General features: G+C 42.1%; 1 protein-coding gene and 1 long non-coding RNA gene across 2 annotated transcripts; one reads left to right on the top strand and one right to left on the bottom strand.

Moving 5' to 3' along the window:
* Positions 1-146: 146 nt before the first annotated feature.
* PITPNA (phosphatidylinositol transfer protein alpha) lies at positions 147-26788 on the bottom strand. Its single transcript, XM_068656412.1, has 11 exons — positions 26643-26788; positions 21434-21464; positions 15058-15203; positions 14389-14488; positions 9553-9627; positions 9101-9184; positions 7619-7696; positions 6580-6690; positions 4787-4909; positions 4091-4160; positions 147-2938 (listed from the first exon to the last, which is right to left on the bottom strand). The coding sequence occupies exons 1-10, from the start codon at positions 26660-26662 to the stop codon at positions 4113-4115; spliced, it is 816 nt and encodes a 271-aa protein (XP_068512513.1). The 5' UTR covers positions 26663-26788; the 3' UTR covers positions 147-2938; positions 4091-4112.
* Positions 25800-27241, top strand: LOC137842413 (uncharacterized). The gene is made up of 2 exons (XR_011089052.1): positions 25800-26019; positions 27140-27241. It is a non-coding gene; the product is annotated as an uncharacterized lncRNA (long non-coding RNA).
* Positions 27242-27980: the final 739 nt, after the last annotated feature.

The following is a 27980-nucleotide window of genomic DNA, read 5'->3' as shown; positions in this document are numbered from 1 at the left end:
GGGCGGTGGCAACGCCGCCAGGCGCCCGGGAGGACCGAGGGGGGGAGGTCCGAGGTCCCGCTGCAGCCGCCGGGGGCACCACCACCCGGCAGGACCAACCCCCCCTCATCCACCCTGTCCCCAAGAAAAGAGGCCGGGGCGTGAAGCTCTGTCTAGTATTTTATTAGATTTCCGTTTCCAATATGCCTGTATTGGAAGAATTAGGAGACAAAAAAAAAAAAAAAAAAAGGCACAAACTCACATTGAAAGAAACGACGAGAGAATCTAACCCATTCTACGGAGTGTGTCGCCAAAGGAAGAAAAATAAAAGAAAAAAAAATAAAGAGCACGATGAACCGATCAGAACATGGCGGGGAGGCCCAGCAGGGATGAACCCAGAGGGGTGCAGCGTGGGGGGCGAGAGGGTCCTGTCCCCGAGCACCCAAACCACGAGCTGTGGGTTGGGGAGAGGGTCAGGGCCCAAGGGTGCCTTGGGACAGACAAAGAGCTCCGTGATAAGCCCTGGGGGATGCAGCAGGGCCTGGGGTTCTTGCCAAAGCCACTGAAAGATACAACAAGGGTAATGCTGCGTGATCTTCGCTACGCTCACTAGCAGGAACCAAACGTCGAGACGGGAAAGTCCTCATAGGGTTTGTCTATCCCGAGGCTGAGGGATGCTTTCACTTCGGGTTAAAGTAGAAGGAAAGAAGGACAAGGAGGGTTGGGTGTGGGAGTATTCAGAATGGAGTTCCTGCTTTTTTTTTTTTTTTTTTTTTTTTTTGCCAGTTTTTCCACTAATCAGGAAAGCTTTGTGTAAAAGCTCTTTCTCTGAAATCAGAGGATCAAAAAAGGATTGCAGGGTGGAATGTTACAATCTGCTTCCACAGCGATTAGTGTCATCAGATAGAAAGCCTCTTGGGTAACACAAATTTAAAGAACAAGTGTGCTGTGTATTCTCAGGTTGTCCTCAAGTGTAAGAATCCCTCAACACGTAATCAACAAACACGAACAAAAGTCAGTGCATAAATTCTTAGTCAAAAATGCTTTAAACTGAAGGAACTATTAAGTGGGGCCTCTACTCCTAGAATACTTCTTGAACAGCTATAGAAGATGCCATAAAACATCCTGGTCCCAAATATCCTTGCAGATTAAAATTTAGTATCTTCACCTATTTTACATTACATTTGTTTTACTTCTGTTTGGTGAGATTGCTAAAAATCCCTCATCCCTCCCCACCCCGCAAAACCATCTGAGGTCACTGAGAAGAGCCTGCCAGAGTTACTGGTACAATTCAGAGCTTATTGCACTTAGACATGAGTAAGGCAAAATAACAAACTAAAAATAAAGGGATAAACTGCCCCCTCCCCAGAAACCAAAAGCCATCCTCTCCCTCCAGAACACGTGTCATCTTGTCTCACACTGAAAACAGTTGAGACCCCAGCACATACTTGTTCAGCACGGCACAGGGGCATTTCAGGATTTCCTGCTTGCAGGAATGTGAAGGGCTGAAGGAGTCGGAAGAATGACAAAAAGAAGTGAAGAATGCCAAAAAGACTCCTCAAAAGCAGCAATACGCCCCTGTCTCTGTTTGGCATTCAGTATTTCATGTTAGTGCCACCAAATACAGAAGTGGAAGTGATTACTACTGGGAAAATAAATAAATAAAATCAAATATTGGGCCTTACACATAAGCAAAGAAATTCATGTTTTCTCATATGTATTTAATAAAGCAGCATTTCTTTGATTCTGTTCTGGTTATTTGATTGTCTAAAGCTGATATCAACATACGGATAGTTACAGTAAGTACTTGAGTTCACTGAATACTCAGAGCTCTTCATAACTTTTAACGGTATCCTTTGCAATTTATAATAACCAACAGATAACCCAGAAAAAACACATCTCTAATGAGTTGCTTTTCTACAGCATGAAGGGAGATATTTTAGTCTGTCTTGCAATGGGAAGAGTATTATTGCTGAGCAGAACCACCAACCCAGGCACCTGAATGTGATCAGATACCAAGACTTCACTTGTACACCAGCTTTTTGCTATTCCAATTTGTCAAGGGAAAGTATTATTAGTCAAAAGAATTTCAGTCTTGTATGTTACAAGAAATCTTAGTAAATAAAGAACCAGGAAGTTGCAACATACGTCAAGCAACTTTTCAGAATGATTTTGTAAGACTGACACACACAGCTGAAGGACAACATAGCTACATGGGCCAAAGAGACCATGTACCACTAAATTGAAATTCAACAGTTACGTGCTGAAGGCCCTAGCATGGGGATGCCGCGTGCAGCTTCTGATCAGTCTTTAATTCTTGTGTGCTAAGACAGAACAAAGTAATGCCGTGCAGAAGCCACGTATCACGATATATTCATCGCAGACCAAGAACTCTATCTGGCTACTCCTGATTATGTATTCTGATTACATGCCATTAAATTTGTTACCCTGGGAGCAAGGGTCAGAGTGTATAGTTTTATGGAACAGTTTTGCACTCTAAAATGCTGACAGTTTCCCTCTTCAAATAGACATTCAAAGAATGGTGAAGGGCTGAGCAGGAACAAAGGTGGCAGTTTATCCCAGTTGGAAAATAATAATAATAAAAAAATAATCTAAGTCACCACATCACAAGACTATTTTAGCTAAAAATGTCACTTGGAAATCAAACAGGGCCACATGGAAATTGGTCTGAACACAATGAAAAAAAGGAGGGAGGAGTCGTAAATACAGCGATCTCTAAGTCACACGTTTCCAAGGAGCTACCTCCTTCATATACGTGCTAACATTGGAGTGCTTAGTACCAGACGGTCTATTTGCTCACAATATTAAAGGGCATCTAGAATTAGCTATGGGAGATTTAAAATCGCCTGCCGATTGGATATAGAAAGGCTTGATCCAGAGATGGTCCGTCAGTCAAGAGTGTGGATTCCCCAGGCCTTCCTGATGACTGTCTTGCAAACTGAAGTAAAGAGACAACAGGAAAACATTTTAGAACCACTGTGGAAGTGAAGCGTCCCACAAGAAGCGCCAAACTGAACCTTCATAAAGCAAATGTGAGACACTGTCACCAGTTCAGATAATGGCAATAAACCACTGCACCATATTTCAGCACCAATTCAGAGCAGAATTTCCAACACAGCCTGAAGCTGGCAAACATTTCAACTTGAGTAATCTAACAAGTCTAGAGGCGAAAGTACAGTTGAGTAGACCACCAAATCCCTTCTCTAAGAACTAGAATAAACGGGAAAGAAGAAGAAACAAAAAAGGTTAAAGTTACACTAAAAGATTAAAATATACCTAGTGGATTTTAGAAGGATGGCACACATACATCTCCTTGTGCTCCCCACTTACCACCAACTAATCAGCAGGTAACAGAGAACAAGCAGAGGCTAACAGTCCCACTCTGGTAAAGACTGTGGTTCTTCCCCACCCTGTCCTTTCCAAAGAAAACTAGGATGGCATTTTACTGTTCTAGAAATGCAGTCAGTAACTCAGGCTTCTCTTCTCTACATAAAGGGGCAAATCCCGTCTTCTTCTTCCCTCATACTTCTGTTCCTCAACAGATTAAGATTCAACACTCTAAGCACTGCTTCTGTGTTATCATCCGCAATAAAATACTAGAAAAAGAAGTTAAAAAATTAAAAATGGTCATTGCTTCTTCTTCCCTTGCAACATGCAAGTGTTGCTCCAGGCCTTGGCCCATTAGTAAATACCGTTAGCAAACAATGCCAGAAATACATTCCAAATGTATTTGCAATTTCTGAATGTATTCCAAGTATTTGCAGGCCCAACTTATTCTTCCTGGATTGACAAAAGTTTCTCTGCAGGTCATGGAAAGTACGCACACATTACAGAAGAAATAACATCAGTAAATCTACAAAATGTTGTAACACTTATTTCATAGGTTCATCACTCAATCATTCATTTAGAATAATTCTAAAAAAAAAAAAAAAGAAAGAAAAAGAGTAAATTCACTTGTCAATCTGTCAAGGAAACAGGTTTATTATCAAAACAATCAATCTCACACATCTGACCACCATAAGCTTTCTTACCCATTTTTTTTCCCTAAATACAGCAATATAGAGTTTTGTAAAACACTCTTGATACCTACAGTGCACAAGGAAGAAGTCATGTTAGTCATCTGCAGCTGACATTCCTTTCACTGGATCCTTTTCTCTCATCTGAAAGAGGAAACACTATTCAAATATTCATTCTCACATGATGTTATCTCAAAATTTACCGATGTGGAACACGTTAAGCTTCCCTACTTTATGTAAGACTGTTTATATCTTAGCATCACAAAACAGTTTTTGTGAATATGCACATCTAGGCACTATTTTCTCTTAAGCTGAACATCTGCAAGGGATCTGGAATCACTATCCAGAGGGCAGAATGTACATGAAACTATAACGAAATACCTTGAGGCTTGAAAGAAGGGAAGGGGGCAGTGCAGGACACAAATCATGGAACATTGTACTCATTAAAGATTGCACCATTTGGATTTAGGTAAAACCTAAAAGAAGGTATTAAAGTGATAAATGAATCACTGACACTCACACCCTCATTACCTGCGGGTCACTACGTTTATTGGCTCAATAACAAATACAAGAAAAAGTCCATAATGATTAGAAGGAGATGCCAGCACAATTGAGTCATAGCCAATCATTCAAAGCCCAAGCAGCATGACCTAAATAGCAGGAGGACAATACACACTATGCTATGACAATGCAGCAGTCTTTTCCTCTCTGCTGTACTGGATAGAAACAGTTTCTCACACAACCCACACCTGCCCTGCTTTTCCACTGACCTCATCCAGCTGTCTCTTCGTCTCCTCCTCCATCCTACGAATGTCCTCCATAGTCAGATCAACCCACTTATCAAGCCAGCAAAAGAGCTGCCGATGGAAGTTTGTAAAGAGACGCTTTTCTTGCTGCAAAAGGAGTAGGAATAAAACACACAAGCATGTTTATTCACAGCATAATTAGTAAGTTATCTAACCAAATCATAACAACTTCCAGAGATATGTACACTGAAGAACCAGCTCCCTAACCTACCTTTCTATATAGCCACAATAATTGAAGACTGGAGCTAGATACTTTTTATTTTTTTATTTTAACAGAATACCTAAAGCCTTGAATCCTGAGAGAAACACTATTTTTCCAAGCCTAGGCAGCAGACGGAACAGTGCATTGAAAGAATTAGTGAGTGCTTTAGTCATTTCCTTTGATTTGAGGGTATTGTTCTGATTGAATAAAGCACTCTAGGTTTGGTTTACTTAGAAGATAGTTGGCCTGAAGGAGCACAAAAAAAGGAAACAGAATAAAATATTTTTAAGTAATCCTTGACTTGCAAAAAAAAAAAAAAAAAGAGGTTAGGGTTGACATGCACCCACTTTGCCTTTCCCCTTCACAGCAACCTACGGAAAAATAATCCAAAATTTGTTTTCCACAGCTGAAAACCTTTCAGCAGAGATAAATAATGTGCACAAAATCCTCCAAGTTAGGAGCAATTTATTCCCCTTTTACAGGAGATAAACTAGACAAGATCGTTATTAGACAGAAGTATATAATGGCTCTTGGAAAGTTCTCATTAGGGAAGGACATTTCAGTTTTACCAATTATGGTCACACATCTGATAACTTGGTCTCATCAAAGACAGCTTAACTACTTTGAAGCCAATGTGCAGCTGAAGAGACACTCATGGAGAGAAAGGGATTCAAGACACTGCTTTGTTCAGGGCTTTTGTTACAGATATTAGAAATCTTGCAACAGCATGGTCATTCCCTCTTAGAGTTCTCTTTAGATTATATCAGCAGTCTGGCTTTTGCAGAAGCAGTGCTATAATTTATCAATATTAACTGCTGAGGAATCGCTATGAACTGAAGTCATAGATATTTTCTGAGCATGATGCTGCTTAGAAAACTGCACATTCTAACACCCATGTCTAGCATTCTGCTGCAGTTTATGGGTTACAAACTCTGCCACAGAAAAAGCTCTTTTCAGGATACCAATTATTCATATTTTAATTTTCCAGCCATCTGCCTTTTTTTTTTTTTTTTTTTTTTTTTTTTTTTTTAAAAACACAGGTTCTTCAAGCAGCAGACTGAGAAAAGCAAAAGATGTCTAGAGCTCTAGGACTTGCCAGAAAGATCCTCAGCTGATTAAGATCAGATAACTGAAGCTGTAACTCTCCCCACAAAAACATCTGTCTTGCCACTGAGCAAAATATCCCTAGCATACATGCAACATTTCATCACTCACAAATTAACTACCAAACAACTGCAATTCTCAAGCCGACATATTAACCAAAGTAAATCTGAGATGTTTTACCTGCATACATTAGAGTAAAAACCTGCAACAGCTGAATAACCAATTCACCTAATCACAAACCAGTCCTATTCTTGGATTAGCAGCAAATTGAATCCAGCTTTAAGTGACTGCATGCAGTATACTGGGCATAACCCTTCGCAATATCACCTGAGGTAACATGACTGGGTTTCAAATTAGTATCTCCATGCAGGATACACTAAGAATGAGTTGAGGTGTAAAAGCAAAAACACACCTCATTTCCACATCTCCCTCTCACAAACAGCTCACTTACCTTCTGTATAAAGTTCTCAACCTTATTTTGCAGACCCCACCACTTGAACTTGACTGTTACCAGTTTGTAAGCACACATGTATGGACATTCTGTCTGTTTCCCCAGCTCCTTCTGCAAAGATACAAAGATACTCACTCAGGACTTGGGTCAAATGTTTCCAGGAAAGCAGCTCCTTCAGTCATAATCATCTTTCTTCAATTCCTCACAATCGTCTTGCATAATTACACCTTGACTATCTTTTATTAATAAGTTTTGTCACAGCTTTGCTCACCTCTTTTCCGGGGTATCTAAGAGCATGATGAAAGTAAACCCTGGTTACCTCCACAGGTGGACCTCCCTCCATTTTGAGAATGGACCACTACATCCTTTCCTCTGATCACCATTTTTTCTCCATTAAATGCGTGTCTTTCAGGATCTTCACCATTATGATGCAGCTACTTAGTTTCCTTTAAAAGTCTTTTGATAATGTCCTTATCTAAAACCTTTTGGAAATCCATGCAGATTGTATCAGCTGGGTAATCCATAAAATCATTGAGCCTTTAAAAAACTCCTCAAGGTTGGTAAAGCAGACTTTGTTACAGAAGCCATATACACTCTTCCCAAGCAGAACATATCTGCCACAGCTACTACTATGTTTGCCTACTAGAGATGAGACTTGCACACTTGCAGCTTCCCAGATCCCATCCAAAGTCCCTCTTAAGACTGGTATCATATTTTCCCATCTAGAGTTTTCAGATTCCAAGGATTTAAGTGAAAGGTTAAACACTGCCGCTCATAACTCAGCATTTTCATCCTTGAATTCTCTTGGGTGAGCTCTTGGACCGAACACCAGACAGCTCTGGCAGTTTCTTAGAACTCATTCTATCTCTGCGTACCACACTCTTCCATTTCCTTTAACTTGAGAACAGATCATCAGCTGAGTTCTGCTTTTCTGCATCCAAGTCAATCTAGATGCGTTACAAACATATCTGTGGCCCCAAGTCCCAGTATCTATATTTCAGTCACACAAACTGATATGGATCCTGAAGTCAAAACATACCTTCCAGTTGGGACCCAGAGGTCCACGTCCAGTCTTGACAGATTTAAATTTTGCTGGATCTTCTTCTGCCTTGTAATCCTATTGGATAGGCACACAAGATTAAATACATATTATCCTACTCTTATGCAGCTGCTTACTGTCACACAAGATGTATTTTTCTGGTCGGCAAAGACTAACCTCTAACTGCTTTCTCAAGAGCTACTGTTTTCAAACTTCAACATTAGGTCAGGCGCTCTTCAAGGAAACATATTTCTCCCCCCCAGCTGTGTCCTAGATCTATGTGAAGAAGTTGTAACAAACCAATATGACCTTTGCAAGGACTCCTTTGGGGTAACACTATCAGAAGATCGGTAAACTCTCCTTATAGGTTTCCTGTGACCATTTGTTCTTTGATAGCTGCTGCAGAAAATAGCCATGCTCTCTGGAGCTGTGGTATCTAGTATTTTTCACAGCACCATATAAGTATGATGCTCATATATAGCACACTAGATGACAAGCACAATCAAACTCACAACTATCACCAAAAAGAAGGAGGCATTAGTTATGCCTCCTATCACATACCAAACAATTTGCAGCATCCCCTTCATCTACACCGGATTAAGACCAGGGGGTGTACTCTACCTCTGTTCCCATTTTCATTGAAATGGGGGTAAACTCAGATCATCATCAGTTCAATGCCAGAAGTGATAAACCAGTAGAATCTTCCTTGGAAGACTTCTGCTCCAGGTGAATTCTGCTTGCTCTCTCATAGCACTTAATTCAGAGCAATTTGTATTTGCAGGTATACCTTAGGACCTGCTTAATCTATTAGAAATCAGATGCCACTCATGTCCTACCAATTCATCTTTATTGGAAAAAAAGCTAAAATAAATACTAGATCTGTCTTCATGCCCAAGGTCAAGTTTGCGAAGAGGTAAGTTAGCCGTAGTTGAACTTGATCAGAAATACAAAGTAGGGAAACTCAAACAATATTCCATTTATATATAGATATATAGATAGATAGATAGATAGATAGATAGATATTTATTTATTTTAAGTAGAGTACACAAACATCCCTTAGCTTCTACTGTAACTGTACTGTTTCTTAATACAAAGTATTAGCTACATGATTTCAAAAGATACCAGCTTGAAGCCATGGGTCAGTTTCAAAAAAAGAGGCAATTTAAACAAGATGCGGCATGGGAAATGCAGCACCATTTCTTGTTATTCAAGCATTATAATCAGCCACAGTGCTATAAAGCTACGCATAATACATTGTTACATGTACTGTAAGGCTAAGCAACACATTTTACAGAATCTTGACAACGCTTTCAAAAGTGCTCTTCCTCTAGCTTGCTTAAACACTTTTAAGGAATGTCTTTCCTCCTCCTTCCTTCCTCTTGTCCTGTTACCTGCGACCATCTCTGTGAACAAAGTTCGTACATCATCCCTCTCTTAGCACAAGGCCTCCCAAACTAGGGAGCTCTTACCCACCTACCCTACCTTGGGAAGTACTTGAGTCCGGTCAGCAATGTCTATATAAATAGCTTCTACGTTCTTCCATACATCTGGCTCCAGTTTATGAACCTGCAGTGAAAGTACAAGCACAATGTAATTGATTCAAATAGAGAACACTCCCATTCTAAGACAGTAAAAACCAGACGGAGATACACGGATCCACTGCTCACACCCAGAGAACACACCATAATGTAGACACAATGTAAGATCTTTTAAAGAAGCAAAGGTGTTCACACAGAACAAGTGGTCGGGGACAATTTTATTCAACATATAAGAGAAGCCACTGGTTGGGAGTCCCTGCCTTACTAGTACAAGAAGCACTTCAAATCCAGGAACACTGCAAACAGACAGCTCTGCACAACAACTCTCTAGGCTAGCAAGGAAAGCAGCATTGTGACGTTAAAGAGATGAATGAAATGCATGACACAAGTACTTACATTTTCTTGTGTTCCAAGATCTGATTTATGCCAGGTTTCGATTTTGATCAGGAAGTCATCCTTCATATATTCATTCTGTCATAAAAATAAAGCTTCTTGTTATTCTTTGGATATTTAACTTGCCTGATTATTAGCTACATAAGCAGTGGGAAAGACAACTCAAAGTGTTAAAACTTGACTGGGGTTTGACTTCGGGAATGCCATATTTAGCTGTAAACACATCTTGTTTTTAGAAAAGTTGTTTGATCAACAAATACGTAAGATCAAATAAATCACAAGCTGTTCAGTGAAAAAAAACGTAAGTTCTGTTGTTTTAGTGAAACGTTTGGAGTTTTCCCCCTATATATTTGTAGCGTTTTCTTTAAAGGAGAATGTCTGCCACTCTAAATAGTTTAGAAGGGGTAACATGTTAACTAGGCAGAAATTGTCTTCTCAAAGAGGATATTGTTCTAGCACTGAGTGCTCTTCAAACGAACAACAATATTAAACTGATGTGTTGAGAGCTTTTTGACACTGGGAAGGGAAGGGACATGAAGCACAGTTCTGCCAAGCAAGCAAAAAACTTTCCATTTCTCATAATTACTGTGAGTAGAAAACGACTTCCAAAAGTAACCCTATCCTCCCTCAAGGGAGCAGAAACAAAAATACAGGCCAGTGAAACACTCAGCATGTAAAAAAGGAAATATCAAATTCAGAAGACACATTACTCAGAGGGACGTAATGTTACGAGCTAGCTTTCTTTCAAACAGTTTATTTGGGCAATGGGACATTCCCATGTGTAAAGCTGAGCATTACTGCAGTAAAGAAAGATCCCTGTCCATGGTTATAAATAAAGTGTTTGTGGATATGCCACAGATGTTAAGGGGGTTTTATCTACATGATCTTACCACAAAAAAAGCTAAAGTGCCCTTAGCACAAGCTAAAGAGCTTCTTAAACCCAGAATGCTTCATTTCAGACATTACACATGCTTCTATGGATCGTCAGGAAAAAATAATACTTACTGTAATAACTGGTCCAAGAAATCAATACATGAAAAGGAAGAGATACAATACTTTAGTGAAAAAAACATACAGAAACCATCACCCCCCTCCCGCTATCAGTGAAACAGGGACAGCTTCAGCTTCCCAGGGAGCTGCTGATACTACTGAAGAAAAAACAAAACCAGAAGCCCATAAAAATTAGCTAACTTCGCCCCCTTCTCCTCTGGAAATTCTCAGACTTGGAGAAACCCAGAGGAGCAGCAATTAATTATGTACTGCCACTTCTGCTCTCTGGACTCCAGCCAGCTGGATGAGAAGATGGAATAAGTTTATTCAGCTGACAGCATTTTACCAATCCTTTCTCAGCTTGCAGATAAGAAACGTCTCCACAGTTCTGAGGCGAACGCATGCTGGATTTGAGGCCAGTGCAGACCTCATCACTCCTGCATGCAGTAACCAGACCCTCCGCATCTCTACTGCTCATGGTAACTAAACTCCCTGGATAGTAAGGCTCAATTATTCAACACAGAAAAGAAATTGAAGATCCTTTAACAGTCAGCATCTGTTCTACCCAAGCCATCCGAGTACATTAGCAATGCTACTCTACAAATAATGATGTCTGGAAGCTAGAGTTGAACTTTGCTGGTGTGTTCTGAAGTCTAACATGAGGGCTTTACTAAGAAGTAATTTTGTTTCTAAAGATACCATTACAACTTGTGATTTTCCAACCCAACATCCTGCAGACAGTACCATCCATTATCACTTATCATACACATCCAACTCTCTTAATTGCCTATGGCTGGGCCTTGGGCTGCTCTAAAAACCCAGCACTTTGAAAACTGCATTTTACAGAGGGCTAATTATTTAGATTGACGTATCGGGGCAGGGGAGAGAATAAGCAAGCAGAGCTGAGGCTAATTTTTAAAAAGGCTGAATTTCATCTCAAAGAACACTTCATTCTTTTCTGCAAGAGTTTAGTTCCTGGTAGTCCACATGAAATACTGAATAAAGCAGCAGTAATTATAAGCCAGAGCCTTCCCACCTTCCCGTGACAAGCTGCTTTTCCATGACTATGCACCATAATTAGCAGCTGCTTTAGAACAGGTTCATTCACCTTCCTAGTTTCTCATTTATAGGGAAGATTTCTCATTTGTAGAGCAAACAAACTAATCTCTTTAGAGGTATCCATTAAAACTTAGATCCTCAGCTTGCTACAAATTAGGGCCTGAACTTGAGGTGCCATAACAGCAACTCCTACACATTTCAGCTGCAGTAATAACTTTTCAATTTCTTGACATTTGGCCACAGGCACCTCATGCTGACACCCAGAAGAGTGGAACACATACCAAATTGCTTTTCTGAAAAGCGTTTAAGTGACATTAATATCTAAGTCGGACTGCAGGAAAGAACCACGAAGACTGTTCTCCTTGGCACCATCCCACGGTTATAACTATCAGGCAATCCTCACTTCGTTTTTACTGTAGAAGTTATAAATGTCTACAACAACAATCTCATTTTACAGTTCACTCTCACAAAGGAGCAAAGCAAGGCTTCCATATAAAGTACATAAAAACTACTCACTACAGCACAAACAGCGTGCAGAACTGCAGGGAATTATAAGACATTGAAGCTTCCTCAATCTACAGCACTGGTTTGGTAACATTATATAATATGCATAGTAAAGTAATAATTGAGCTTTTCAGAGCCTGTATAGCAAAATGTAAGGATGACCATCTTGTATATTAGAAAATAAAAATAAAAAATAAATACTAGAATGCACAATTAATGGAAAGTACGGTTTTATTAAAACTCTAAAGGCTCTACGTAACGGCAAACATGCAAGTAAGCAGTGCTCCAGAGAGCAGCACACTAATACTACCTCAGTACAGGAGGGTACAGGCAGAAGGACCACTAATCCCTACACAGCCAAACCAGGTTTAGCTTTAATGCATCCCCGTCTCTTAAGTTTCAAACTCTAGTGAGCAGACTGAAAGCCATGCCAACTGCTGTGAGCCAGCGTGGCATTTTGTGTTGCGCAAAGATTCACACAAGGCCATCCAAGTCTACGACCTAAACACCTGAACACATCTCAAAGTAAAATGATAATGCCAAAGGCAGCCTACAGCACACGCACGGGTTCTTCCCTCCTGCCCAGTACTAGCAAGTGAAGGTTTCGGCAACATTTCTGAGCTCTTTTTGATTCATGTCAAGCTGGCAGATTCTCTAAACAGATTTTTCAGCCTCCGCATAAAAACTGCCTTCTGCTCCAACCCCCACAACAATGCACTTTCTCTCTCGTATTACATGGGTATTTATTATAGTTAAGTGTCTTTTTTATTTATTTATTCATTTGTCATGCCATCATTTCTAGCATACCAAAACCTGACGTTTTTGTCCACTGGGCTGGGAAGTCTTGTATTTCATTTTGGTATCACATTTTTTCCATGTAAGAATAATTTTAGCAGCATATAATTGAAGAACAAGCAGCTAAGAGTGAGAAAACACACTAACTCCATACCTTTATTTCAGAAATTGGTGGAGATGAAGAGGAAGAGGATATAGCCAGAAGTTATGTCTAACAAAAACTACTGGAGCCAAATTAGATCTGTTTCCACAATTTAAAGAATTAATAAAATACCTGTTTGAGTTTAAACCAGTTCAGTGTACTTAGTATGGAAATAAATTAGACACTTACTAGTTAAGTTCAGTAATATGCAGTAAGAAAACTGCATAAAAGTGAGACAGCTGGCTTGTAAATAACTTTGCTTCAACATATGGAATTATGTGACATTAAAAACTTACTCTGCAGTTGATGGCAGCAACTGAACTTTGTATTTGCAACATCCATTCCACTACATTGCTGTAGGTAATTTCACATACTGAAGTAATGTTATCCTCCCCCACTGCAAAGCTTTTTATTTCTTTTAAAACACTTCATTTAAAATTCTCTTATGTGGCTGAAAAATACATCTTTCTATACTGAGTTTCAAGAACAGTTGGAATTTTTAAGTTTACAGTTCCCATAGCAATTGTACCTCTGCCAAATAGCAGAAAATGTGTCCTTCAAAGATACAAACAAAAAAGACAGATAAAAATATGACACAAGTGTGGAGGCAAAATCAAAGTTGCAGGGCCTACGTACAGCAACACAGACCCGAAAAACAGTAGTTGTGAAAGATTGTGGCTGATAGCTTCAGTGAGTAAATAAGACATTAAACACTCCAAATGGGTTTGACACTATTTCACCACTTTGCACAGCTACCAGAGCCTCCCCAGTTTACAAACGGATTCACTTCACAATTGTTGGATGATATTTGGGTGTCTGTGTCAAGCCTCCATCCCAAAAGCAACTGTAGCATTGGCAATTCAACCTTCACTAAACTTAGATCCCACAACTGAGCAAGTATGAACCACATAACACTTGCTCACATCAAACTGCACTAAAAAAAGAGACAACCAAGGTCTTCCCTCTTCCCCCTTTGCACCTTCCATTTGTTTTTCCACCAGGCTATGCTGCGCTGGAGTACATAAAAAAGCGTTCCTCATCCATCCATTTCACTAGTGTTGCACAGTTGTTCCTTCAGGAGAACTGACATCTCTTTCTTGGTCTGTTCTTTTCCAATACTGAACTGACAGGACACACACTGCCATGCATTAGCAGCACATCAGGAAAGGATATTTCTTTCAACTCGGCAGCCCTGTATTTTGCTTTTCCTGACCACAGGAAGGGCTTAGAGAATAGAAAACTAAAAGCTGAAACAATTCCTCTACTGCTTTCCTCTTTCCTTCTCCCATCCAACCCACCAAACCACAAAGAGACACCAAAAAGCCAGCAGTCCACAGCCCTTTACCCACACGCTCACCAGTTCTGCAGTAGGGATAAGCATTCCATGCTTTCTCATGTATATTCAGAGCTCCTTCAGGTGCCAGCATCCTCACAAACGTTGGCACTTTGCTGCGAATTTGGAAATAGGAAGAAAAGTATTGATGAGAATTACATGTAAGAAGAGTTCTGGCATAGACACCAAGACAGGCAGAACAACACCTGAAATAAAGACCCTAGAAACCTGCACAGTGGTGGAACTGGTGGGGTTCTCCTCACCACAGTACTATGGACTTCCAGAGACTGATGAATTGGACAATCTAATCTAAACCTTTACATAACAAAAGAGAGTGAAAAAAGAGAAAAAAATACAGAGGCTGAACACAGGTTGAAGGGTAGGAAGCTTTTTGTCAAATTCAAGTACCAAAATACCAGGTAACGGAATTATATTTGCTCTAAAAAACACAGAGCCAGATTTTCTTGGGACAAGAGCCACACCTACAGGAGCAGGTGGGTGTTCAGTGATGCTCACTTCCAGCTGTGCTGTGCACCTGCTGCTCTTATGCTCCATCTTACCTCCATGTCCTTCAGCCCTTACATAACTTGTGATTTACAGAGTAGCTGCAATCCCATTCCGTCTTCCTCTAGCTCCCCTCACCTTTTAACCCTGCCTGCCTCTGAGAATAAGATGTCTCACATACCTCTGTAAGTGGTAGATCTTGTGTGTGTACTGCCCACGCTCTCCATCTCTTTCATAGGGTTCGTTCACCAGGACTTCCACTCCTTCACCTCCACCAGTTTCATTTTTACTGGCTTCTGCCACGGAGTACAGCTGTCCCACTTGATACTAAAGAAGTTAAAGACACATTATTGGGATAGCTATAATTTAGCAGAATTTATAATAATCAGAAGAAGCCGACAGGCAAAAGGACATCCACTTGTGCGTGCAGATAAGTAGCTCATTTAATTTCATTTTGGTATAAAAAGCTAGAGCGGTAGTTAGGAGAAAAGCGCTGCCGATAACAGTTACCTTTACCCCTTAAATCTCGAGCTCAAAACCACCACAAATTCAAGAGAAATTAAAATGGATGAAAAGAGTGCCAGGAAGGAAAACATTTAAAGAAAATCCAGTAGCCCTCAAGGCATACAGTAGTAAAATCAATTCTTTGTTTCCACTCTTGGCACACAGGTGTACCAATTGTTCACGTCAAATGGAGGGTAACACACTGCCAGGCCTAAATTAATAAACACGTTAATTTATCCAGAAGAATCCCAAAGAATTCCACTTCTTTTTTCCACGTGTTTTGACAAAACGGAGTGTACAAGGGAAGGTAGAGAAGAACTGAAGAAGAGAGACCGAAGATACAGGGCAATTGTACCACCTAATTTAACTGCTCTAAAACATAATCTCTTAGATGTTCCCAGCTTAGAAGCCCAGCAGATTTGAGGATCTCCCAAGTGCAATTCAAAACAACTAAGTTAGGAAGTTTGAAGTTAAGAGGTTATTTGCACCAGCAAGCTTTCCAATGAAATGCTGCTGACTCTAAAGCTGAATATAGAGAAATTACTTTTCTTGGCCTTTATGACCTATACTATCACCCTTAAACCTCTCTTGCCAAAATTGACATTATAATCACATCAAGTCATTTCTCTTCACTGAGCATCCATTTCCCTTCTGAATCTAGTTCAAAATCTGTTCTGTGAGGGTGTCCACAATCATGCCTTATCTCCCTTCTCAACAGTCTTTATTCCAACCCCAAACGGTGTTTTGCTTCACGTAAAGTTCTCAGAATGGGTTTGATTATCTAATGAAATAACTGAATCAACTAGTGCCATAGATGACCACTTGGTCCTTGCTGCCACTGCACCCCCTATCATTTTTCCTACTATCTTTAAGTTTTGTTTGTTTGGTTGGTTGGTTGTTTTCCTGTCATACTTCCTGTTAGCCATGAGCCACCACTAACAGGGAGAGCACAGGGTTTCAACATACAGTCAAATTCTTACCTTTAAGATCATTTTTAAGTCTCTTAAAGATACTCTCTTGGCAGTATTAATTCTCAGGAATCACTCAAACTACTTTATGCTAGACAATCTCTTTCATAAGAAGCATCCCAATGTTTCACAGGAAAGGGAAGAGGAAAATGAGGAGAACATTCTCTCATCTGTAGAAGATGCAAAGACCAATACATTCATGCTTCTAGCTAAAAAAAGAGGATGCAGAGGTCAAAAGAAACACAATGAAATGAAAAAAAATAAATCATGCAGACCTCTTTGAAGAAAAGTTAGGTGAGCAGACAAGGCCTGAGAATAAAGTTAAAGCAAAAGGTCAAAAGGAAGTGTTCAAAACAATCAAGTACAACAGTGTCTAGAAATGAAAGTGACCAAAACAACGGTAGCCAAAGGCACTACAGACAGACTGTCTGAAAGGGTAATCCAAAAAGAGTTAGACATCAGAAGTGCAGTGACTAAAAAAAACAAACCAAACCTGAAAACAGCTACAAAGGAACGGAATGCTGCTTTAGGCCTTCCTCCTGCTCTCCAGCACAGGGCTGCACACCAGAATCAGGAATAGCTCTTAACACTCCTTACATGGAAACCCGGGCTGGAAAAGTGCTGAGAGCTGGAAAACTGCTCAGAGCTGACAACCCAGAAATATTTCACTAGGCTGGCACATCTTCGGCATTGAAGGAAGACTTCTACAGTGGTTGTATTTTGTTGTCAGAGCACCCAAAACAAAAACAGAACCCAAGTTCTGCAGTGTTGTGCACCATCTGAAGGTAACAGAGCCTGCATTTCTAGCACTGATTAGAGTAGATGATATACCAAAAGTACAAGGCCAGCTGTCCTGGCTTCAGTTAATCTGGGGCAGGGCGAAAAGCACACCAGAGAGACTTAACCAAGTGCTCTGTACAGCCTCAAGTTCACCACAGAGGCACAGCAAGTCCAGCAGGTAGTCAGCTGGGAGAGAGGGAAGCCACCCATCCACCTAATAAAAGCTATCTATAGCAAAAACAATCCACAGAGCACCTCCTCCTAGATAAAAGCAAAGCTCTGCTGGATGTGTCCAGAAGGTCCTGGCCCAGGTGAAAGAAGCACCCCTCTCTTGGCTGGACAGTTCCTACGCTGTCACCAGCAGATTGGGTTTCAGTCTGGATTTTGGACCGCGGTGCAACTCTCTGCCTTCTGACATTTCAAACGCCACATTGCTTTCCTTGTGACTCCCCACAGATGCCCCAAACAAAACAGAACACTCGCCTTCCGCCAGAAGAGCAAAACATGAGAGTTGTGAAACCTTAGAAGCAAGTTGATTTAGTAGAGTGAAAGCCCCACGTACGCTCGTACAGAACAGAACATAAGTAAGAGTTTGGCAACAACAGCACTAGAGGGGCAGACTGGCCTTGACTGCTTTGCAGCAGGTCTCAGGACAGGTCTCCAGGGGTACAAACTAATTCCTCTTACTAACAGTCTCTCATTCATTCCTTCTCCCTTTTAAACACGTGGGTCAAAGCTCAGACACTAAGAGGATAAGCCCTCTGGTTTGGCATCTTCAACATTTAATCTTTGCTGTTATTTCTGATCCGTTAATCACATTGATAAAAGAGGAAAAGGCCCGGATGAAACTGTCCCAATGAACAAATCCCATAGCATCTGCCTGTGAAAGTTCACAGGGAAATGGATTATGGCTCCTTGACGTCCAGAGTGTCAGATAGGCCTATCCTTGAAGCTGTGAGAGCTCCCAAAAACCTTATCTCCTGGGGGAGTCACCCCTCTTATACAGCAGGACAGCATACCTTCATTACACCTAATTTCCTTCAGAAGGCCTGATCCCAACGTAGCCACCTTCGAGAACAGTTACTTTCCTGAAAGCGGCTTTGAACGCAATTAATAAATAAGAGCCTTTTGTGTTTGGCAAGCTCCTTCCCATGTGAGAGGAACAAAGAGGCAGCACAGAATGTGTACACACAGCTCTAATCCATACCAGCATTTCAAAGTGGCAGCTGGCGAGACACCCACACAGCAGCTCAAGACCACGCTCTCAAAGTTGGCACTGTGCAACGTGATGTTGGTCAGAGAGCACAGGAGTAAAAGTTTAGACCTAAGAGGCAACAAGGTATTTAACTTTTTTGCTCCCCGTAGTGTAAGAATGGATAAAACAACACAGGGGTGCAGCTCGCAGCCTGCACTTAAGCAGGACCAGATTTTGGCAGAGTTTCCCAGCAGGAGACAGTTTGCTGTGGTCTAACTCCTACAGCCCAGCTTTCAAATTTTAGTCATCACCAGGGCCTTTCCTCCACTGTTTGTTCCCATCTTAGCAGTTACTTGGCTAACTGTTTGGTGTTGAGCTCCAAATTTACTAAGTAACGTCTCCTCACTACCTTCCAGATCACTGTTTTTCTCTTGAATTCCTTACTCGTTGTTAAGCTGCACTTGTCAGGGGTGAGGGGACCGAGCAGAGAACCCCTGGCACATCTCAGGACAACACAGAAGACTGCCTCAGCCCTCTTACAATGCCTCAAAGACACAACCGTTTTCAGTCTCTTATGCACTGGCACCATACCTTCAGAAACAATTTGCATGCTGAAGGAGCGAACTTTTCAGTCTTTCAGGACAGAACTTTTCAGTGTTTCAACTGAAAATTCCTAAGATATTACAGTGAAACCAGAAGTCCTCTTCCTAGTCAGAGATGCTTAATGAGCAGCTACACAGCGAAGAGCTACGTCAAGTCTCCAGAGCCCTGTTAGAGTTTCGTAAGCAAAGAAATCCTTGAAAGCAATGAAGTCGTAGCAGCTGTTTTGTACAGACAACAGTGCAGTGACCAAGTGATGCACAGATGCATCAGCATCTCTGCAGAGGCAGGAGGATAAAATGATACACAAACCCAAAGAAGTAGTTATTTTCCTACTGAGTGGAAGGATGACCCTTCTTCTTAAGCATGCCTTTAAAGCTACAATATCACGTAAGCGTATAAGCAAAGACAAGTGGATATAAGAACTCTTTCTGCTTAGGGAACTGTTTCCTGAAACCTAGCCTACAAGTCACATAAGAACATCTTGTCCTTGAAAAAGTGCATCATGCAGGGAACATGGGAACAAATATACATTTCTGGGGAGAAATCGGCTTTGGTCAAGTTTGCGGTCCTTCCACATCCAAGCACTTTAAGGTGCTCTCTCTAGCATTTGTATTCCTTCTCTTCTAATGGTGTTTATTTGCACTTCACTTTACAGCCTTCTCACTAGGTTACTCAACTCTCCGGAACTCCTTGGATCCAGAGGAAAGGAATACATTGTCTTAAACAGACGACCCCAGGGCATCCTCAGACAAGGAGGTTGCCAGAGATTGACAGGTTTATGTACTGCCTGAAACCTCAACTTTCCACCCAGGCAGCCTACACACAAGGCTGAAAACATGCCTGGCACTGAACAGCCAGTCAGGGAGGGAAAAGAGCATAGCAGAGGACTCGCTTTAACTGGATGAAGTTTAATCCTGGTATCACAGAACTCGGTAAAATCCTGTGCTGGGTTCCATCCAATCTAACCCCCTCAAAGAAACAATCTGAAGACTGATGCGTTGGCTTTCTATTTACACAGCTCAATACTTAGAGGCATACCCCTGTAAGCTAGGGCTGCTGCTGTTTAGGCTGAAGTCTTCCATTTCCTGAGCTCTGGAGCACCTTACCATTTACCTGCTGCTTTCTCAAACACTTCCTCTCTCATTTGCAAGTTTGCATCCCTTGCTGACACGCTAACATTTATCTTGTTAGTCCCTTCTTTGACAAGAACTTCCTCACACAAGTAGTGTTCAGGCATCCTAAAAGATCCAAATACACCTACTCGTAACACTGTAGTTGAAATTCTGCTAAAATTGCTCGAAACAGATTCATGCAGAAAGCGTATAAGCTACAGCTAAGGAGTAAGGAACAGACATCAGGTATTAACAGCCACATTCCTGCACCAAGACAGCACGTAGACATGAAACCACTCTTTGGTGAGGAGATTAGATTGTCATCGGTGTGTGATGCGTGTTAGAGCAGACTGGCCCACAGGAACAAGGAACTCAGCTTAGATATTGTTTTCCTTTCTACTAGCCAGCCTCCTGGCTGCAGAAATACTCTACACCAAGTTCCAAAGTGTGTTCTCTGAACAGAGTCCGGCATTATCAAAGGAATATGCTTAAAAGAGCACTGCCATGATCCATCTCACCACTCTCTGTGCCACAGTAGCTGCTATAATCAGGGGAAACAAAACTGAGTTCTGTTATTGCAGCTCTTCCTTTACCATTTCAATTTCTCATCTACATTGCCAGTATGAAAATGTAAAAAAAAAAAAAAAAAAAAAAAAAAAAAAAAAAAAGGAAAAATATAATATATTTACATAGACTCTACAGGAGTGGTGCTCAGTGCACAAAGGGAAGCAGTGACAAAAAAGGGAGGAAGGAAAGGTAAGCTGAGACTCCCAGAGACAAGAACAGGAATCAGCTCACACTGCACAGCTACTCTGTGGCCAGTTTGGTGACACAAATCACCACCTCCTTTATAAACTACATTTCTCCTTTCGATTAGAGCTTTACCTACAGAACAAGAAAGCTTTCTTTCTGCAAGATCTAGATAAGATAGTCTTAAAAAGCGTTAAGACGTAGATACACAATCTTTCCTTTGCTATACCACCCTCACAAAACAAGAAATTGCTTTACACTCGCAGACAAAGAGCAAGAAAGGAGTTCTAGGAAAACACAGGGCAATTTAAATTTGTATTAAAACTTCCTCTTCATGTTAAAAAAAGAAAGAATAAAAAAAGAACAATGGTATTAATCAAAAGGAAACTACACTTCAGAACAGTCTGACAAGTCAACACTTGTTATCAACAGATCTGAAAGTACTTTATAGGACAGAGTATCAGTACCCTCAGGCTTAAAGGAATTAAATTGTTTGGCCAAAGCGACTGTGAAAGAGTAAGAACACACACAGGTCCCGGAGACAGCTATATCTGTCTCTTGCATTTTCCAGTTTTTGTTCAAATTGCTTTGATCACAAGTTTATTTACAGTCCTAAAGAAAGGAAGCAACAAGAAAAGGACTTACCTCCTCCACAGACACGGGCAGGATAACGCGGCTGAAAGAGAACACAGAAATGGAAAGTTAACAAACGCAGCTGCAACACCGAGATGGCACACTCCTCCCAGTGAGGACTGCTCAGCTCTCCTCTCCCCCATCTCTCCAGCATCCCTCTAGCCCTAGCGTTCCTAGCACTTACTCTTTACTTCCAAGACTCCTTATGTAATAGCCTGAAGGAGAATCTGTACATGATATAGCGTAATTGCAATCCTGTACCAAAACTAGTGGTAATATCTTGCCACCCGACAAACCCACACAGAATCAAAATAGTTGCATGTTCCTTCTCACTACATCCTTTCAATAGTCACATCTTATTTCCCGTCAAGTTGGTACGGAGCGTTGCTATGTGCTTCAACAACTTGGTGCCGATTTGTCATAGTTACAAGTCACTGCAAGACTTGTTTATACATCCCATCCCATAGGAAGCAGCACTGAAAAGAGAAGTATATGGAAGGCTTCCTCAGCGCTGACTGCAAAAGAAGGTGTTGCCATTTCCATACATGAGTCACTTGTGGTTTCCTGAATGCCTCGCCGAACCAACTGACTGTGACTTTGGCAGTGTTTGCTCTCTAGACCAGAGATTTTTTTGAAAAGACAAGAATAAACCTGAATTTAAAGCTGAGAAAGATGTGTGCATGTTAAGGCACTTTGAAATATTACGTGTTTCTCCAAAACTAGATTTGTGTTCAACTTCTGCTTTCAGTAAGGGTGATGTTGAAACAGGAAACCAGAGCAATACACAGATATGAAATGGACAGAGTTTCTGTGGGTAGAAGAAATCCCATTTCTTTCATAACGAGTCTCAAACAAATGTGGTTATAATGGGATAAGAAGAAAGTCCTTATTATGGCTGAACTGATCTTCAGAAAAGAACTACTGGTGAAAACTGAAGCTTTCTCCTACACTAGAGGAATGTTACCAGCCAGATACCACAAGAACAAACTGTAAGAGAGACAAAAGTTTACAAATTATGCAATATTATTTATGACAGCAATGCTTTATGCTGGCTGCAAAGAACTGCAGAAAAAGCTACTGAGAACTGCAGATGAAGTTCAGCATCAACAGAAGCCGAATAATGCATTATAAGCACTCATTTTCTCCAAACACACAGGGTAACAAGCCCCAGACTAGCTATCACCAACATAAACCTTGGTGCTGTTACAGAAAAACATCTGAAAACATCAGTTCAGTGTCAGTTCAGAAATAAATAAAACAGTAAAAATTGGAACACAATATTTACACAAAAAATAAATGACGGCTACACCACTGCAATCTCTTGTGCATCTGCACCTTGAATGCGGCACACAAATAGTTCCAGTCGCCTCACCTCAATGAGGACACTGAACAAAAGGAGGGCAAAAATGATTACCTGAGATGTACTTAAGTCGGTTTTTCATGGTGGAAGAAAGGACAGCAGAAGGGGGAAGGTATGGCAGGGTGTTAGAGAGTATGAATGGTGCTGAAGAATGAATGGGGCAGGAACAATGACTGTTGTCTTACAACAGAACAACCCAGGATGCAATAACAATCATTAGGTAGCAGATTTTAAACCAATCAAGGGTACTTGGTTACATCACGCGTATTTAAGTTATGGGATTCCTTGCCAAACACAAGAGGCAATTTGAAAATGGGTTTTGATCAATTCATGGAAGTTCATATACCACTTACTGGAAGGATACACTGAAGAACAATCATTCTACTCCCTATTTATATATTGTTTCCTAAAAATACCTGCTAGAAAGCAAGATGGAAGAGGACCTGTAGTCCAATTCAGTATGGTATTCTGTACATCAGGGAGGAGAAAAAAAATGGAGAATGGTTCTCCACATACAGACCACCTCATCAAACACAATATTAGCTTAGTTAACTGGATAAAACTACAGTAGAACGAAAAAAGGGACAGGATGATAAATAAAGGTGAAAAACCAAGTAACAGGGAAGAAACATTGGCTTTGGAATGAGTAACAGGGAAGAAACATTGGCTTTGGAATAAAGTGCAAAAATGGTCTTTAGAAAACCTGGCATAAAAAGATTAATATAAGCTAACAAAATTCTGTGTAAGAAACTGGAAGCCACTAGATCTGAATATTATCTTATAGCTTGATGTGCACGAAGGAGAAACAAACATAGAAGTTAAATAGTTTACAGTTTGTTTAGCCTAGCAAACAAAGAATGCGGGGGATGACTAACATTTATAGGCCATCAAGCAATAAAGGAGGAGGAGGGAAAACTACTCAAGAGCATCCAGAGAAAAAGCCTCCCAGGAGCAGCAAGAGGAACAAAGACACCTAACTTTGGGACAGAACTTGACCAAAAGACATGAAATTATATGATGTGGTTGCCTGCCACATCAAAGGCCTGAAAATGGCAAAGAACATTTAAGATTCCTCCTAGATTAAAATATGCCTCAAATGACAGCAAAGGGAAGTACAGCTGCAGAGAAGGTCAGTGTCATTATCGTCACTTCACAGGAAAGGGAAGCGACTCTCTATACTCAGATTCTCCTCAAGGTCTTCCGATGCAGAATAAATCAAAATACGGAGAGCATGCAAGCATGCAAGATCTTAACCAGCACTTACAAACTTTGCAGCTGAAACCAACCAAAGAGACAAAGAAAACCAAAACCAAAACGCAACAACCCTCTCACCCACGCACAAAACCCAACCATGCAGCTTATCCAGAGTATGGATAGGTAGAAATGAAAGATAAGTCTGAAAGATTGATAGGACATCAAAGGAAAACTTTACACCTATCACTGCCTAACCACCAGTGAGAGAAGCTGCACAGAAAAAGACAGATGATGCAGATTGTCTGAGAATAAAAGATGTGATACAGGCTTTTTGTTATATTGCTCTATATCTGTAATATCTCCTAAAATACCTACGGAGCCCATAATAATACCCATTTGATTTAGTAGGGCGGATGTGACGAGGGGTCACAGCGGTGGAAGAACAATCTGCTCAGATGGCACACAGCTCGCCTGTATTTCTGCCACCTACAGCAGCAGGCAGGCAGCAAGGTACCTGACTGCAGTGCTGGGGCAACCAGAACTAAACACCGGCAACAGAATGCTTTTGACTATCCAGGTCACGCCAAAAGAAGTTGTTTCCATACACTTTAAATAACTGCTTCCTAGAACACAAGAGTTCCCCAACAGCGTGCAAGATGGGCGACTTTTACACACAACATTGAGGATGATTAATACCGAAACCAACAGTGACACAACTCAGGACGTGCAAGTGTTGGAGCCAGTTGGGAATCCCAAGAAATCCAAAGTCAATGCACAAGTTTTTAATGGGCAGCGGCAACCTTGACTGTCCTTAGAGCCACGTGAGGACGTCTTAACAGAGACACAGTGGAGAGAAAAGGAACAGGACAATATAGCTAACAAGACTCAAAAGGTTTGCCAACCCTTCTGAAAAAAAGATATGGAAGCCTGTAAAAAGACAGAAATTCAGTAATTCTGCTCTTTTAACCTTCAGTCTAAACATCTACTCCGCATTTTCTTTAAGGAAGGAGCAGCATGTAAGACCAGTAGGTATACTGATTTGGTGAGGTAAATGACAATAACAAGAAAAATGATTTTTGGAAGTGATCCTTATCAAAATATACTTTAAACTCAGAAATCTGACAATTTAAAGTACCGACATTCCCATCTTTACATGATGCTCTGTATGCAACCTAGCTCACTGGCAAGTGAGCTTCACTGCAGTACAGGGCAACACACTGGAAAGTAGAAGCAGGAAACATACATGAATTTGAATAGAAATAAACCAGACAGGTGCTGTAAGAAGCAAAGTACATTAACCAACTAAATTAATAGGGTAATCTCAATGAAATAGATGTTATAGAAGAACAAATTAATTAGCTTTTCATGCATCTGAAACTAAGTGCTCAGCCCATGCTTCTGTTTGCTGTCCAGTTTAGCACTACAGAAGGTAACAGTGCCTCTGTGTTACAGTGACCAGCTCTTAAATTCTACACCCCTATTGTTGGATAAAAATAGCACGGGTTTAAAGATTGGGGGGGGAAGTTATTCAAGCTTAAAGACAACTACAAGGATCAGCACAACCTTCCTCAGAGTTTTAATACTTAGATCCAAAGCGCACCCACGATCTGACAAAGCAACTGCTACAAGGAGGACACTGTCATGTAGGTAAATGTGTCTGAGAGAAGACCTGAAAACCCACTTTGTCATTGGGATCAGAGCAATCCCTCCATAAAAGAAGAGGGAGGGGGGAAAAAAGTGTTTTCTATCAGTCTGAAGAAGTTTAAAAGGCCAGGATGCACGTAGGGAAACCAAATGTAAACTGAACATCTGAGCCTTGAGAGCTGCCGGCAGAGCCGTGCAGCGGTGCGCCCAGCTCTGAGCCACCTAACCAAAGTGCACCGGTCCAAAAGAGCACACCACGTTAGCAGGCAGAAAGGCGCCGAACAAAAGGCTTGGGCACAGCGCTGTGACTAATAGTTCCACGCAGCTGGGACGGATCCGCCGGCCTGCCTGCAGCCTGCCTTCCACCAGAACAACCGCAGCAACGGCGCCCAACTCCAAGGTGAGGGCTGCGCACCCAGACGTTATCTCGGAGCTCTCCGCCACGCTGAAGTCCTCGTTGAGTTCCTAGCTAGAAACCACACGGCTAAAGGAAAGGACGAGGGCGATAAAACACCCAGCTTGTCATTTAGATGAGGGCAGGATCCCCGACATCGGGTCCCTGTGAGGAAAACCCCAACCCCCTGCCCTGGCAGCCCGGCCCAGGAGGGCACCCCCCGGGTGGGGGACACCCGGCCCCAGCCGGTGCTGAAGGGAAGGCCAAAAAGAAAAGGGGAGGGGGGGACACAGCAGGCCCTAAACCACCCCCCACACACCGTGAGGCGCCGCCGGGCCCGGGGAAGCAGCACCGAGAGGCCGGGCCCCGCTTGTGGCCTCCGGTTCCCAGCGAGGCTGGGGGGGTGGGGGGGGCTCCTTCACCTCACAGCCGCCTCCGTGACCTTCACACAGCGCCCCCCGCGCCCGTCCTTCCCTCCCACACCGGCACCGGGCCTTTTTTTTTAAAAATTATTATTATTTTTCTCCCCCCCCCCCCCTCCAAAACGCACCCCCCCGCTCCTCAGAGCCCAGAAGCAAAGGAAAAAAGGGGGGGGGGGGGGAGAGAGAAAAGGAGCTGCCCGCACTCACTATTCCTTGATGAGCACCATGGCGGCGCCTCCCGCTCACGGTACCGGGCGCCTCCCGGCCGCTCCGCGCCGCACCGGGACGGGGAGGGGAGGGGAGGGGAAAGGAAAAGAGGAGGGAGGGAGAAAGGGGGGGGGGGGGGGGGGAGAGAACCGGGAGGGGAGGGGGGGGAGCGGGGCGGCGGGAGCAGGGGGCGGGGCGTTGCCGGGGCAACGGCTGCGTCACGGCGGCGCGCGGGCGGCGCGCGCGCACGCCTCGCGGGAGGCCGTTGCGGGCTTGGTGAGGGGAGGGGGTAAGAGGGGGGGTGAAGGGGGGGGGGGGGGAGGTTTCCCGCCTCAGCGCTTTCCGCCCCCCCCCCCCCCCTTTTTTATTTTAATTATTGAGGTTCAGCCTCTACAAACTGCTCTTTTTGTGTAATAAGGGGTTGGTAAATGACGTGATGTTCATGTGGAGATTTAAGGGATGATGCAAGGAGTGTTGTTTCGTTTTTTTTTTTTAAGGTTTATGGCGAGTCCTCGGTGATGTGAGGTGCGCTTGGCGTGGAAGATGACGTGAAATAGCTGAAGATACCTTAAAATGATAATAAAAAAAATAAAAGCGTGGGTTCTGTTTTGGGCTCTGTGTGAGTGACCTCTGTTTAAGGCAGGAAAATAGCTGAAGAGCAGCAGCTGTACTACTTCATCACTGCAATCGCACAGAGCTAGGATCACCTTTATTTGACTGGAAAATCAAGCCCCATACGTCCAGCATCACCAGGCTCGAGTGTGGATAACTGAAATGTGCGGGTTTTTCACTCACACCCAGCCCACCTCTGCTATAACGCTCCCACCTATGGCTACACACATTTATCTGTCACTACTGGATACCAGGACACCCTGTTTGATAAAGCTTGACCTCTTTCTCAGCCAGCTATCTCGATTAAAAATAATAATAAATACTAATGCATCAAGATTTTTTTCCTCAGATGAAGATTAATTGAACTCTGGCTGTGAGCTCCTACCTAGAGAAGAAAAGGACAAGGAAGCATTCGAAGTGCAGCCAAGCAATTTGGCAGACAGCACTGCGTAAAGCGCTCAGGCTTACATGGTCTTGTTAGGAAGCAAGCAATACTTTTATTATGTTCAGCCTCAAAAGGAAAACTAATGATTAACTTAATACCACATTTATTTTTAGATAGCACTGCAAGAATGCACATCACCTTACAGACACATAAAAGATGATGCTGGCCTGCCACAGGGCGCTTACATTTCAGCTTTGACAAACACGCCACAAAACAAAAATCTTGGGGACAGGAAGAAGTGGAGGCTGTCAGGTTGAAAGGGGGGGACATCTAAAAAAAAA

The sequence above is a fragment of the Anas acuta genome, chromosome 19 (assembly GCF_963932015.1).
Source record: "Anas acuta chromosome 19, bAnaAcu1.1, whole genome shotgun sequence".
Classification (NCBI taxonomy): domain Eukaryota; kingdom Metazoa; phylum Chordata; class Aves; order Anseriformes; family Anatidae; genus Anas; species Anas acuta.
Note: the sequence above shows the minus strand (reverse complement) of the source record. Positions and strands in the feature narration are given on the sequence as shown.